We start from the raw sequence: 15,155 nt of genomic DNA, 5'->3' as shown, positions 1-15,155 counted from the left end.
ACTGGTGTGTAGTCACACCCAGTGTAATTAGTTTGACTCAGGCCAGGTGTGACTGCACCCTACACATTTTGGCCCAGGTTTTTCTGACTCCTCTTTTACCAAAACAAATGCTTTACTTATGTGTAAGGAATAGGGTTGCCACCTCAGTACTTTGTGTTCCAGTACCTGGTCACGTACAGTACAAAGCTAAGAAACTGGGTAAGTCAGACTAAGACTCAGTATAGCTATTTTTACTTTCAGTGCCTGTTCCATATTTTAAGAAGGCATTCCAGGTATGTGACCTGGCAAGCTTGTTGAAATAAGCCCTGTGCATGACAGAATAAGAATATAATAGTGGCAGTCATACAAAAAGACTATTTGATGGTGAACTTGTTCCATAATAGCATAACCTTGACAAAAGAATGATGAGATATTACCACTTAAAATACAGTGATGGCTGACATCTAGAAAATAACTTATTCACTCACAACGTATTATTTGCAATATTACGTTTTTGCAAATTATTAGGCCTCCAATAGGGACTCTAGAGTTCAAGTGGCTGAGCTGAGCCACTGGTCCCAGTGGGTTCCTTGCTAAAATAACAAAATGTACCTTTTTACAGGTTTGTAACTTGGGAGTGTACAAAAGGGACTGTCCCGTAATCCTTTTGAATTAGAATTTAGGATGTTACAGTGTAGGGGGGGTCCCAGAGATTTAAAAAATACATATTCTCAAATGGGGTCCATGGCCTAGTGCAGTGATTCTCAAACTTTTTACGCCAAGTACCACCTCAGAAAATATGTCTCTCCAAGTACCACCATATGTGTTAAAATACAGGTGTGTAGACGCACCCCATATATGCAACACAGGAGGCCAATTTATTCGTTGAATTCATGGAGATTTTTTAGTTTTTGTTGCATTTCTAAGCCAATAATTTGATGACCTGGTCATCAAACAGATTTATCTATTTGTGAACTTCCCATGCAAACTGATATTTCTAATGTGACCAATCCGTTCTCAAACCCTCTACTAACAGCTAGGTGTGTCCTCATGCTCATTTCAGCACAGCTGGAGAGCCTATTTCAATCAATTGCTTGGTTAGAAGAACTACCTGCAGTATAATATAAATATTTCACTCCACTTATGTATTTTTTCTTATTTTTGGGAAACTCCTGAGTACCACCATGTGGTACACGTACCACAGTTTGAGAACCACTGGCCTAGTGCATAGCAAACTAGGGGTCCTGAAAATGATTGAGAATCAATGAAAGCTGCACTATGTTCATTTCCTCTTCTCCCCCGGATTTGAATACTTTTTCCTGCGCAATTGCTGACATTTTACCATTTAGCTAATAGAGCCTTCCTCCTTGCTCAGGGGATAAATTGAATCTTGGTCATCAGGTCAAACTTTGTGTCAGAACCTGTGTCTAGGTGAGACCTAAATGTCTCAATAGAGCAAGGAGACCGCTCTCCAAAATACAACCACCCCAAATGTATATTAACATACTCTACCATACAGATTAAAACAACTTGCATTAGTGCCTCTTTAAGCAACACTAATGTAAAAAATTCTTGTATCTTTTTTTTCTGACCAGACTTCATTCCTGAAGCGTCGGGGTGAATCCTGGACAGGCGGCAGCCCTACTAAGGAGAAGAGGGCGAGAGAGGACGAAGAGGAAGAGACAATGGCGACAGCTCTCCGGGGCTCCTCGTCGCGTGTTCCCTCAGACCCACCGGGGCCACGATGTTCTCCACAGAGCCAGGCCTCCTCCACCATGGCCTGTCCTCTCTGTCAGGCCTCCTTCCCCCTGGACCAGATCGAGATGCACGCAGCCACCTGCTACGGGGTGGAGGAGGAGGAGGGAGGAGGTGGAGGAGGACACTTTGCCTTGACGGCTGCCGACCACCTCCAAGGTGGAGAGATTAATTGATTGAATAGTTTATAAGCCCATCAAGACCTGAGGCTGATTCCACAAATTACTTCTAAATCAGTAGTTCTCGAAATGTGTTCATGCCAAGGACCCTCAAACTGTTTTTCAAAAATGTAAAAACAAAAAATAGCAAATGTACAAGAAGTGACACACTGTGAGCAAGACATTAAAAGCTAAAAGGATAACATAATTACACAAACATTTCCTGGGGACTTGTTTCCATTGTGGTCCTCTGTATTAAATTCATTAACATAGGATAAAAATCAACAAAATAAGTAATCAACAAACACTATTAACTCATTGCATGCCAGGCCCGATAGTCCCGAGATTATTTCAATGTCTTTCCCTGCCAGGCCCGATAGTCCCGAGAATTTCCGCCATTTTGAAAAAAAGAAAAAAAAAAACCCAAAAAATGTAGTAGGCATGATAGAAATCGCGAAATTGCATGTTTAACCCCCATAGCAACCCCATCTATCAAACATGGCAGCCATCTTTGTTTACATTTTAGGAAAACATAATGGCTTGTATCTCATGAATGCCTGAACGGATTTCCATTTGGATTTTTTTGTTTGAAAGCTGTGAGCAATGTGGACACACGTGGTGCATTATCTAGGCATGGGTGTGCATGATCCGTGCACTATGAATTACATGGAAGTCTATGGAGACCAGAGGCACCATAGAGTACGAAGGTATTGTTAAATGGCGGGGAATGTGTTAAAGAGATTGGAAATGTACATTTTGGTCTCATGATAGATGTTTTTTTTCCTTAGACAAATTTTGAAAGAAACCAGTGATATACATCTAATTGATGGTGTCGCGGCATTCCACATTTTGGTGTGCAGAGTAGTAGAATGAGAATTAGTTTCTCTCTACCTATAGGCCTGTCACAATTCACCGTTTGTCAGCCTTCTGATTGGTCCCTGAGACTCCCTGACTGGCCAACCAGAAAAAACCATTCACTTTTTGCTATCGGGGGTGGAGTTTGTTCAGTGGAGAATGTTGTTTCAGGCTTTCAGCAACTGTCCGCAGTGCGGAGCACGACCTTCGTCCAGTACGGCCGCGGCAGTAGGGGGCGATCTCGCTCATCATAATGAATAAGCTTCAACAAACTAGTTCACATGGACCTTATCAATGGTCTAACTAGTTACGATTGGGTACATATATTTTAAATGGGCAGAATTACGAAAAGCCAGCCTATTATGTGAGGAGAACAGATTATAGTTCTCCTCTTCCTACCCAAGATGCAATGCGCTTTCTTTTTCTATTTCTATTCTCTCTCTGATCCAGAGGATTAAACTAATTAAAACATATATTTTCGGGGGAAAATTACTGTTTTGCTATGTAATTACTGTACCTTTTTCTTCCCTTTTTATTAATATCACGTAGATGTGTTTTTTTTGGTACTTTATACAGCTGTAATGAGGCTATGACGAAAAAAAAAATCCCATCCACTTCCACTATAAAAGAATCTGCAATAGTGATTCTGTCCCACTGGGATTAAACAAATTAAAACATATATTTTCGGGGAAAACCCCTGTTTTGCAATGTAACTACTGTACCTTTGTCTTCCCTTTTTATTAATATCACCTAGATGTTTTTCCTTTGATACTTTAAATTGCAATAATGGGGCTATGAAAAAAAAAAAATCCCATTCACTGCCACTATAAAAACAATCTGCCCAGGGTTAATGTCCCAGCATAGTAACAGGGCAGAATGGGGCGGGATTTGCAAAAGCCTGAATTATTGTCATCGCCTGATCACAATTATTTCATATTATTGCAATAATTTATTCTGCATAAAGAAATTGTTTTCCATTCATCTGTTGACAAATAGCAGAAATAGCCGATCACAAGGCTTCTAGATCGTCTATTTCTGCTATTTTTAAGTGTAAAATTATTCCGACCGTCAGGTCGCAGTTACTATCAAAGCCTCCACCGGCTGTCAGTCAGTCTGTCCGTCACGTCACACTTTTCCCCTACTCTCTACTCCGCCGTTCCCCCGATCCATGCCAAACACACACACTCCTTGGCTGCCAAACCACCCCTCATTTCTCACATGGCCCTCTTCTAGTGCCACCATGAGGCCGTTTCTTGCAAGACACATTTTTGGACACTGCTCCTACAGATTTTGCCCTAAAATCACTGAAACGGTAAACAGTATCTCTACAGTCATGTCATCAAAATGCATCTGTCCCATCTAGCGCTACCATCTGGCCGATTTTTGAAAAACACATTTTTGGAAACTGCTCCTACAGATTTTGCCCTAAAATCACGCAAAGCGGTACACAGTATCTCTAAAGTCATGTCATCAACATGGATCTGTCCCATTTACCATATTCCCACCTGATTGGCTACCATTCCCTTCTAAAGTTTGTGTATGCGACCTGAGGTTCTCTTATCTCCCGATTTAGGGAGTCTTACTAGTTAGTTGCATGATCTCTTTGGCCATTATTTATATTTTTATTATTGGTACCGGTCATTAAAGTCGCACAACTTTCATCACACAAAATATCAAAAGTAGCAGATCTACAAGCTCAAAGCGACATGAATTGAGCTTGCTGATTTGCCGTTTTTGAATTTGAATCCTGAAAAGTAACCTGACAAACCTTAAGTTTGTCATATCTGTCCTGTGAAATGATTGTTTACAAATCCTAAAGTAAGTTTTACTTACGTTCCTCATTATGTTCAATGACCAAACCAAACACATTTTTACGACGATCAACAACTAAAATGTAATGATCGTGACAACACTAGACCTATCGCATGTCTTTTTTTTTTTCTTTTTTTTTTTTTTTTTTTTTTGTTTCCTTGATTGTGATTTTTTTTTTATGTATTTTTAGCGTCGTCTCCTCGTCCGAAGCGAGCCAGGAATCGAGGGTTGACTGCGGAGGAGACTGCTGCGCATTCTTCTTCTTCTGTCAGGAACAGAGGGTTGATTAGTGCGGAGGAGACTGCTGCACATTCTTCTTCTTTTGGACGGCAAGTAACTGATGGATGGATTCAGTAGGCCAGAGGGTATAGACTAGAGACATAGCCTGTCGTTGCTCATACTAATTCCTCACTGCGTATCGGATATTAGTCTGGACTCGCGAGCAGAATTTCATTTCCAAGGGGTGGGTAAAAAAAAAAAATGGCTCTGGACACGATTGGTTAACCAGACCAATGCTGGGCCCTGATTGGTCCCCCAAATCTTTGGGGAGAGGAAATGAATTCACAGATCCAATAACTTTGGGCCAGACCCAAAGTTATTTTGCCCAGGCTGATTGGTCAAGTTCCATGGTTGGAATCAGAAGGATTCTCTAAGATAACTACAAAATTAAGCAGCAGCTATCGATTATTTACTTAGTGATTGTTCATTTTCCACCACGTTTTGTGTAAATCCATTAACTCATCTACTGCTTATGACTAGTTTGACGAGTTATATTTATGGGTCCACTCTGCTTATGACAAGTATGACGAGTTTGAAAAAATATTTTTGGACCCCATTAAATCTAGTAAACATGATTTCAATCGCGATTTTGCATGTTCCACCCCCATACAACCCCATCTTTCATACAGGGCAGCCATCTTTGCTTACATAACATGTAAAACATAATGGCTATTATCTCAAGAATGCCTGAACGGATTTCCAATCGGATTTTTTTGTTTGAAAGCTGTGAACAAACTGCACAAACATGGTGCATGATCTGTGCATGGGCGTGTATGATCTGTGCACTATAAATTACATGGAAGTCTATGGAGACCTCTGGCAGGATATCCTGAGAAAATGGCATTCAAAATGGCAGGAAATTAGTTAATAACTACTTGATTTATCCTGCTATAATAATAATGTGTTGTGTTGTGTTTACCTGTGACAGGCTGTTTGATAAAAAGGAGAAGTGTTACATCTGTCATAAAACTGTCCCATTGAGTGAATTCGGCAGACACACAGAGAAATGCATCCGACAACAAACTTCAAGAAGTGAACAGGTACAGCACACCTGATTTATCATGTTTTATTATATTATAGGCTTACTATTAAAGCGGCATTACTTTCAATAATGAATACATTTAAATGTTGTCCAATCTATATGGTTGAGTTAATACAATATCTCTTGTGCAATTTCCATAGTTGTATTTTGTCTCCCTTCTATTGAGACATTTAGATGGTGTCAAAGGTCATGTCTCACCTAGACACAGCATCTGACACGTAGTTTGACCTGATGGTCAAGATAACATTTATCCCCTGAGCAAGCAGGCAGGCTCTATTGGCTCAACAATGGTTAGAAAAGATCCAGCTCTGGAGCAGGAAATGAGGTTCAAATCTGTGGTAGGAGAGGAAAGTTAAATAGTGCCGCTTTAACCACTTTCAGTTTCAGCCTGGCCTGTGGTTGTCATTATAGGCAAAATCTTCAAAAATAGCAGATATACAAGCTCAATAGCAGCAGCATCGTGACGCCTTGTGATCTTGTTGGAGATTGGCTATTTAGGCTGTTGTATGTACGATATAAGTGATAAGTATCAGGGCTTAAGTGCTTAATATACACTTTATAGTATCATTGTATCTTTATTCCAAATGAAAGCTGTGCTCACAACATGATGGCTGTCATGTTTATGACTTACTGTACTAAAGCCATCCTTCTTTCAGAGAGGAGACCTGCTGAGCGCTCTGGAACAGACTGAGAGCAGAGACGCAACAGGTGAAAACATGCTTTATTTGCCCACTCAGAGCCTTAAGGTCTTTGTCTACGTGTTGGATACACTGGTCCTGTATTTGTTTATTTTTACATCAACATTCCTTGTGACAACCTGCTTTTGTGTTGTGGCCCAAAGCCAAGCTGTCTAGAAGGCTGTTTTGTTGTGCAAATTACAACAAGGCAGTTCAAAGTGATATTTTAATATATATATATATATATATATATAGTGCAAAAGAAATGATAAAACTAAAATGACTTAAATAAAAGGCAGCAGCAAAGAGAAAGTTGTTTAGCTTTTATTTGAGTTAGATTTGTAACGGTTGTATAATGGTTCATAAAGCAGAGCTGTCCTGATGACCTGTATGGTTCATGACATGGCAGCAGATGAGAAATGTATTTAGTTCTAGACCTAAACCATAGAACAGAGTATGTCTGTTGGTGGAGTATTGTACATCCCCTCAACATTTGACCATTCAGAGTTCATGGTGCTGGACGATTCATTGTCACTCAAATGATTGCGATTAACAATTTCATAGTTTTTCTGTCTTTGGAAAATTTGAACATTATGAATAGAAATTATATTTCTATATTTATTTATTTATTTTAGGCTTCGTAACTAAAAGGTGCACAGGTCGGATATGATAAATAACTTGCAACGACATTACTGACATTTAATAAGCAAATATAGCTGAAAATGTAAAAGAAAATAGAAGAAAATGCCATCAGGCGATTATGGACCTGGCCTACCGCCTACGTAGGTGCTACTGAACATGTATCGTTAACAGAACCACCTCTGGCCATGAACAAACCTAACAACCTGGTATTGTACAAAGTGAAAGTTAGATCATAGTTCTAGTTGTAATCTCCTTTTTTTTTTTTTTTTGCAACCACGTTCTTGTGAAGCACTTTTGTACTGTAAAGGGAAATATCGTTGTCGACGTGCCCATAAGCAGCCTGCCATGTTAGTGAGGCTTCGGTGTATTTGTGCGGCTTTATTCATAAACTGAAATGCATAGTAACTTACTATGGGCAGATTTGACGGGGAGTGGCTTCTCTACATACCTGTTGTATTGTCTGTACAGTGTAGTTGAATCATGTTTCGATAATGTGATTGTGTTTGCTTTTTTTTCCCCCCCTTTCTTCCCATGACAGAGGCTGGTCCATCTGGTGTGACCTACAAGTAAGAGAACAGTGTTTATCCTATCAGATACAGGTGTAAGTGATTATCCTATTTTAAAATGCAGGGCTATAACTCTGTGACCATTCCTCTGATCATCGCAATATAGAGCTGGATTTAAAGGATCTGAAAATCTAGTACTGTATATCAAAATCTCAATAAATCCTATTATGTTTTAATTATCTAAAAGTTAAACATATCGATGACAATTTTCATTAACTCCTTCAACCGTGTGAAGGGACAATTTGGGGAATTTAAGGAGCCCGTTTCTACTACCGCAAAGTGAGGCAGGACTACGGCTGCTATGACGCAATCGTCGTTGCGGTCCAAATCGTTAAGCAAACAGCCATCGGCGACCAGGTCCCACCCCTTTTACTGAACGCTTTGGTTCCCATGGCGACGCGTCTACACAGCAGAGCTGAGCAGACGTTGTAGACGCTACGTGGAAAGCAAGCGCCTGCCGTAGTAGAGACGGCTGCGACGGCGGCAGGTTGATCTATCGAGCGCTGATCATATCCGGTTAACGTTGTCATCTGCCGTAGCCGTACAAAGCTTAAAAGAGGACTTCACCACTTTTCAACCTATCTTCATATACATTTTTTTTTTTTCTCAGAGGGCGGCTGTGTGCAGGTCAGAAACCCATCGTCTTGTGACATCATCGATTGGGAATCCAAGCTAATAGAAACTGCAGGCTTTCTATTCCTGAAAAGTTGCAATGTTAAAGTGGAAGCCATTGTTCTTGCGATAATAAAAATCTTAATATTTTTTTCAAAAATATTGATTATTATTTTTTGGGGGAAAATGATGATGTCACAAGACGATGGATTCTGAACTTCCCACAGCTCTCCTAGGAGACTTGAACCGAGTAGAAAAAAATTGCGCTATTTTATTATGAACATTAGTGAGGACCTATTATATGAAGATAGGTTGAAAAGTGGTGAAGTCCTCCTTTAAATAGCCTAACAATTCTAAACGGCTGCTACAGGGCCATGTCTGTAAGTGGCCACAGGCTACGCTGCCAAACTGTAACAACGTGGTGTTTGTTTGTTAGAGAGGTGATCGATCTCAGTGGCCACGAGGAGGAAGGAGAAGGTGAGGAGGAGGAGGAGGAGAGTGAGGTGTTGTGTGTGAGCGACTCCCCCATCCGAGCCTTCACCTCCGTCTCAGAGGCCTCCGACTGCCTGGTGGACTTCAAGAAGCAGCTCCACCCCAGATCTCCCACCCGCAGGGCGGCTGGAAGGCGGGGAGGGGGAAGAAGAGGAGGAGGTAGAGGAGGCGGCGGTGCAAGTCGAGGAAGAGGAGTGAAGAGGAAGTACAAACGGTGACAGTGTTGTTTAAAGGAGTAGTTCACCCCCAAAATGACTTTTTTTTTAAATTGATTACTCATGCCATGGAGACTCGAGTTGAATAATATTTTTTTGTTTTGGTCGCATTGCTAAGACAAAAAAAAAATATATATATTATTGAACTCCATGGCATGAGTAATCAATAGAAAATAAGTAATTTTGGGTCTGAACTACTACTTTAAGGTAGTAGGCCGCTGAGAGAAGCCTCCTATGGTTGCTGTCGGCCAGAACAGTTGTATCCCATACTACACCCATACAGTACATAGTTATATTTATGTTTCTACGTAAATTGATGCCCTACTTTGTCATACAAGAGTGACACGCTCAAATATCTATTCTAAGCTCAAATATTCAGCTATTTTCTAAACATTTTGAAGGTTTTAAGTGGTAAAGTCTGCCTGTGTGTTTTATAAATATTTAACCAATGAAAAGTATTAACACAGAGTTTAACTAAATAATTACATTGGATCCATTGGAACACAGAAGATATCTTCTATTTTTCAGGGAGGTTTCTTCCCGACAGTGACACTGTTAAAGTGATTATCTTTGGCCGCGATGCATGCATTATAAGTCCAAATATTGTTGATCATCTTAATTTGTTCGTTCTTTGATAAGGAACCAGGAGTAAGAATTTGATTCCCTCAAGTCAAATTTATATAAGAAAAGTTACATTATTTTCTTCACAATCTGTGAATATGTGAAATACTCCCCCATGCACTTTCAGGTCGTTTATTATTCATCACGCTCCCAGCGTGTAAAGATCTTTTGTGTGTTGTGGTTGCGCACCGCAAATAGTAGATCTACGACTCCACAATGCGTTGCATCACAACACATGAGCTTGTAGTTTGGCTAAAATGATCTGGAATTTGATTCACAAGGATCACAAGAGCCCACTTAAGAGTCAAGCTAGCTCTGACAAGAAAGTATTGACTTGCTTTTCAGGTCTTGTGGGAAATGTTGCCTTACACATAGCAAGGACACTGGTAAATGCCCTTGATGTCCCAGTAGTGTTGAATACAAGCCTTGCAGAGTGTTTGAGAATAATGTTGAGACTGGCTCTCACATCTTGACATGTCACACATCTAGTGTGCGACACAGTGTACAACCAAGTATAAATCAGGTAGCATGTTATGTATCAAATAGTCCTGCTTGTATGAGTGCTGCAGGGGTAAAGTAAAAGCTAAAGAAACTGTTGACGAACTAAATAAAAACACCCTAGTCCGTCCTTTGGGGAAGATGCCATTGCTATAGAAACAGAGTGTAGATGGAGAAAGAAAATAGGAAGAGAAAGTACAAAAGATTTAAAACATTTTTAACTGGTGCTCCAACAAATGATTTATATTTTTACTTTCTCTCCTTTCCTCCTTTCCTTTCTATCTTTTGTTTTTTTATGTTTTGTGCTAGGACCTCAGTTTCTTCAGTTTGTTACCGGTGATCCTCGATGCACCACCAGTACTTGGTATATTTTACTGCTTTTATCTCCTGTGAGCGCCTGGTTGGTTTCTCTTGTTTGACATTGCAGTATTAATATTACCTTTAGCGAAAAAGAGTGTATTAAATCGACATTTCCAGTTACTCATTCACAGAGCACAAAGGCGACCGACTAAGACGATCGACAATATTTGGACAAAAAGGTTCTACCATATTTCAACATGGCTTTAATGTTTATTTCATCTCAGCTTGATGGTCTCTCAAATGCTTTTGCTCACTGTGCCTCACTCTTTTGCACTGACCATTAAGTGACCCTACAGTATGACTTTTTTTAAAACTCACCTTGAAACCTGGAGATGGCACATGGCTGTTAACTAAGATTGAGCTTGTGACCTAGTGTAACAGTTACAAGGCACTAAGGCCTTTACTGGGACAGTGGTCTTAAAAGCTGGTCCTCTGGGATCCCTGTACTGCTGAATTACAATCTTACCAGGAGCTCCAGTACTGCAGCTGGTTTTATATTTTACCAGGACATGTAGTACTACTGTAGTGGAGTTCCTGCTGTAGTGGCGTTCCATCCTACCTGGACCTCTAATACTGCTGGTTTTCTATCCTACCAGGACATTTAGTACTGTTGGTTTTCTATCCTACAGCTCCAAGGTTAATGATATTAATTTCATTTCTGTTGACTCAAGGAACAGGTTCATAACAACAGGTTCTTCAGAACCTGTGGTTCTGAAGTCTGTTTCTGAGCGTTTGAGCTGAGAATGTTTCTCTTTTTATTTATTTTTTTGTTGTATATAAAACCAGCAGTACTAGGTGTCCTGGGAGGATGAATAAATAACCAGCAGAAGCAAAATATTTACAGGTGTCTACAGTAGGACGCCAGTGGACGGGAGTTACATTCAGTGTTTGAGCAAACCAGTACTCGGTTCCTGGCAGTAGGACCAGGTTTGGGTATGCTTGCCTTGTGGTGCTGTTAGGACAAGGGTTGGACTTTTATGTGGCAGAACAAACGCACACATTGTATTTTTTGGATGACATTCAAATCGCATTTGGTAGAGCAGGTCACCAAGCTCGTTGACTGTTAGGACTGTAAATGTTGCCACGTCATTCAAAAAAAGTTCTTCCATTTGATGATGTATACTGTATATGTTTTTGTGTTCTTGTTCTGACTACCTCCCTCACCAGGGACAGCTACTTTTGCATTTTGTTAATTTTCATAAAAAGTGGACAGTCCACTCCACGTCACGCCCTTTTATCTTGTTTTATCGAGACGGGACAGTTGGGATCGAATCCTGTCAGAATGCTCCTACCATTTTAATCTCTCCGGTCTCTCTCCTACACGGTCTCCCTCTCATTTGTCCTATTGTTGCCTCTCCTACTCTCTCAGCTGTCATATTGTCTGTCTCTGCTACATTGTCCCCCTCTCAGCTGCCCTATTGTCTGTCTCTTCTATACTGTCCCTCTGAGCCTTTCTACTTGCTGTCTGTCTTGAGTTAATGTCCCACTGAGTGCTGGAATGCAAGTATATTGTCTTGGCCTGTATCTTTTTGTCAAATATAATTTCCTCACTTGAGTTGGAAATATTAGTTTTTCCGTAATTTATTAAACATATTCTGTATTTCATGAATTTGTCATATGAGCAAAAGTTCCACAGCTGACTGGCATTTTTGTGTTTACAGTTTTATACAGTACCTTTTGATAACGGTGTTCAAGTTGATACATTTGCATTTATAAAATAAATAAATTCAGCGTTAAAAGAAATCGCTACTTTCTGGATCCCAAGCCTCTTTTTTTCTCCTGGAATGCACCTTAATAAAAATATGTACTTGACCTGCAGATGGTGCAGTCAGACCAGCAGTAGTGCGTTGTTAAAATGACTAGAAAGGCAGTTAGTGAAAATACTGGTGATGTATTTTATATTGCATGTTCTCCATTCTAGCCCATACATTATGGTCTTACAGTTATGTGGCTATAATTCTAAAAGTGAGGGAGTCTCCAGCTTCAAAATCTGTTATCTACTTAAATCCTATATACATTGGCTATTTGAAAATAGCTGACCTACAAGCTCAGCGCATTGTGAGGCAACACGTGAGGTTGTTGATCTGCCATTTCTGATGGCCTTCAGAGACGTTGGAGTGTGTTGCGTTGTTTTGCAAGTTTTGTGACACAATATGACATTGCACTTGCCAGTCTGTGGTAAACACAGAAAACAGTGGCCTCTGCTGCCAGGATTCAAACCCGCAACCTTTAGGTTTAAGAGTATGTTAAACCACAAAGCAACTGCCTTCCTCATTCAGTCCACATTTACCAAATTTGACTCTAGACATTAAAACTATCCTTTTTCATAACATAAATGAGTCTTGTGGTTGCATCAGCAGCTTATAAGTAATCAAAACACCGGTAGTGATTTGATTTTCACTGTAGTGATTGGTGAATGTAGAGATCTGACCAATGGCTAAGCAGACCAAAAACTGTTCTAGACCATCATTGGTTCCCAAACGTTTTGGTTAAGACCCAAAAGAGAAATTAGATGTTTGCCTGGGACCCAAACTTTATACCGTGTTTGAGCTTGTAGTTGTACCCTTTGTGGGGTCGTTTTGGTTCAGCCTCTAACTCAGTTGATCCAATGTTCTAGGGCCCCCAAGCATGACCTTTGGGCCCCTCCAATGAAAAACATTTAAATGAATAAATACAAATAAGTGTGCCAATATGAGAATTTCATGGATGGTTTAATCAATTGATCAATAGAAAAAAAGTGTGTGTGTTGGAGTTTGCATGTTCTCCCCGTGTCTCCTAGGGTAGATACCCTCACAAAAACATGCAGTAATCCTGGTCTCTATAAAGCCTCCCCCTGGCCAGCAGGGGCGCCTGATGGAGGGGAATGGAACTGGTTGGAATAACGTGTTCCTTCCACGCGCTACGTCCAACCGGGGAAGCTCCCCCTGTCAGGTGATAAGAAGCGGCCTGCTCACTCCTCATGCATTGAAGGAAGCATGAGCTCAGTTCGGGGCCCTCCCCAGGTTGGCAGAGGGAGAGTAGAGCCCAGGATCACAGCTTAGGCAATTGGCACCGGGTGAAAAAATGGGTTACAAAAATCGTGGGATAAAAATTAAAAAAAAAAAATACTCCCTCTTCGTGCAGTCTATAACTCCCCCCATACAGAGCACAACAGTAGCCTATGCAGCGACGGGTGAGGTTCTATATGGGGCTATAGTCGTAAACTAAGCCTAACCTTGGCTGCTGCAACAGAAAAATGACGGTCTTTTACCGCGGTGGAGTTGGATTCAGGTTGGATATTCACCCAGATGGATATTCAACATTTTTAGGGACCGTCCACAAATTACAGATTGCATTTTTAAAAAAATGCAATATCTCCTAGAAAAAAATACCTGGACACACCAAAATACATCACAAGGTCCATTGGACATTCCTACACGATGCACAAATTTTATTTTGAAATACGGTCTTTTACTGCGGTGGAGTTGGATTCAGGTTGGATATTCACCCAGATGGATATTCAACATTTTTAGGGACCGTCCACAAATTACAGATTGCATTTTTAAAAAAATGCAATATCTCCTAGAAAAAAATACCTGGACACACCAAAATACATCACAAGGTCCATTGGACATTCCTACACGATGCACAAATTTTATTTTGAAATACGGTCTTTTACTGCGGTGGAGTTGGATTCAGGTTGGATATTCACCCAGATGGATATTCAACATTTTTAGGGACCGTCCACAAATTACAGATTGCATTTTTAAAAAAATGCAATATCTCCTAGAAAAAAATACCTGGACACACCAAAATACATCACAAGGTCCATTGGACATTCCTACACGATGCACAAATTTTATTTTGAAATTTTCCCTCAAAGTGTATTTTTGAAGATTTTTTGAAATCTAAGAAATTGAATAACCTTTTGGTCACATGACTTTTTCAACAAAATCATGGTTCAGATAATTTGTTAGGAAGTCCTACATGATGCACACCTTTTACTTTGAACAAATATGTCAAAACCTATTTTTAATGAATTTCTGAAATCTTAGAATTGTAATAACATTGGGGTTAAGTGACTTTGACACCCAAATCTTTGTTCACATTGTCTGGCAGGCATTTCTACATGATGCACACCTTTTACTTTGAACAAATATGTCAAAACCTATTTTTAATGAATTTCTGAAAACTTAGAATTGTAATTAACCCCAATGTTATTACAATTCTAAGATTTCAGAAATTCATTAAAAATAGGTTTTGACATATTTGTTCAAAGTAAAAGGTGTGCATCATGTAGAAATGCCTGCCAGACAATGTGAACAAAGATTTGGGTGTCAAAGTCACTTAACCCCAATGTTATTACAATTCTAAGATTTCAGAAATTCATTAAAAATAGGTTTTGACATATTTGTTCAAAGTAAAAGGTGTGCATCATGTAGAAATGCCTGCCAGACAATGTGAACAAAGATTTGGGTGTCAAAGTCACTTAACCCCAATGTTATTACAATTCTAAGATTTCAGAAATTCATTAAAAATAGGTTTTGACATATTTGTTCAAAGTAAAAGGTGTGCATCATGTAGAAATGCCTGCCAGACAATCTGAACAAAGA

General features: G+C 39.9%; 1 protein-coding gene across 2 annotated transcripts in view; it reads left to right on the top strand.

Moving 5' to 3' along the window:
* The window catches only part of uimc1 (ubiquitin interaction motif containing 1), a 29,850-nt gene extending 17,607 nt beyond the window's left edge, over positions 1–12,243 (top strand). For both annotated transcript variants that reach the window (XM_080749075.1, XM_080749074.1), the window contains exons 17-22: positions 1,575–1,893; positions 4,750–4,888; positions 5,767–5,878; positions 6,537–6,588; positions 7,738–7,765; positions 8,814–12,243. In XM_080749075.1, the coding sequence (XP_080605201.1) occupies positions 1,575–1,893; positions 4,750–4,888; positions 5,767–5,878; positions 6,537–6,588; positions 7,738–7,765; positions 8,814–9,087 (924 nt within the window). In that variant the 3' untranslated portion in view covers positions 9,088–12,243. The remainder of the gene's footprint in view (positions 1–1,574; positions 1,894–4,749; positions 4,889–5,766; positions 5,879–6,536; positions 6,589–7,737; positions 7,766–8,813) is intronic.
* The last annotated feature ends 2,912 nt before the right edge of the window (positions 12,244–15,155 follow it).

Source organism: Nannobrachium achirus (genome assembly GCF_963921795.1).
Source record: "Nannobrachium achirus genome assembly, chromosome: 19".
NCBI classification, from domain to species: Eukaryota; Metazoa; Chordata; class Actinopteri; order Myctophiformes; family Myctophidae; genus Nannobrachium; species Nannobrachium achirus.
Note: the sequence above shows the minus strand (reverse complement) of the source record. Positions and strands in the feature narration are given on the sequence as shown.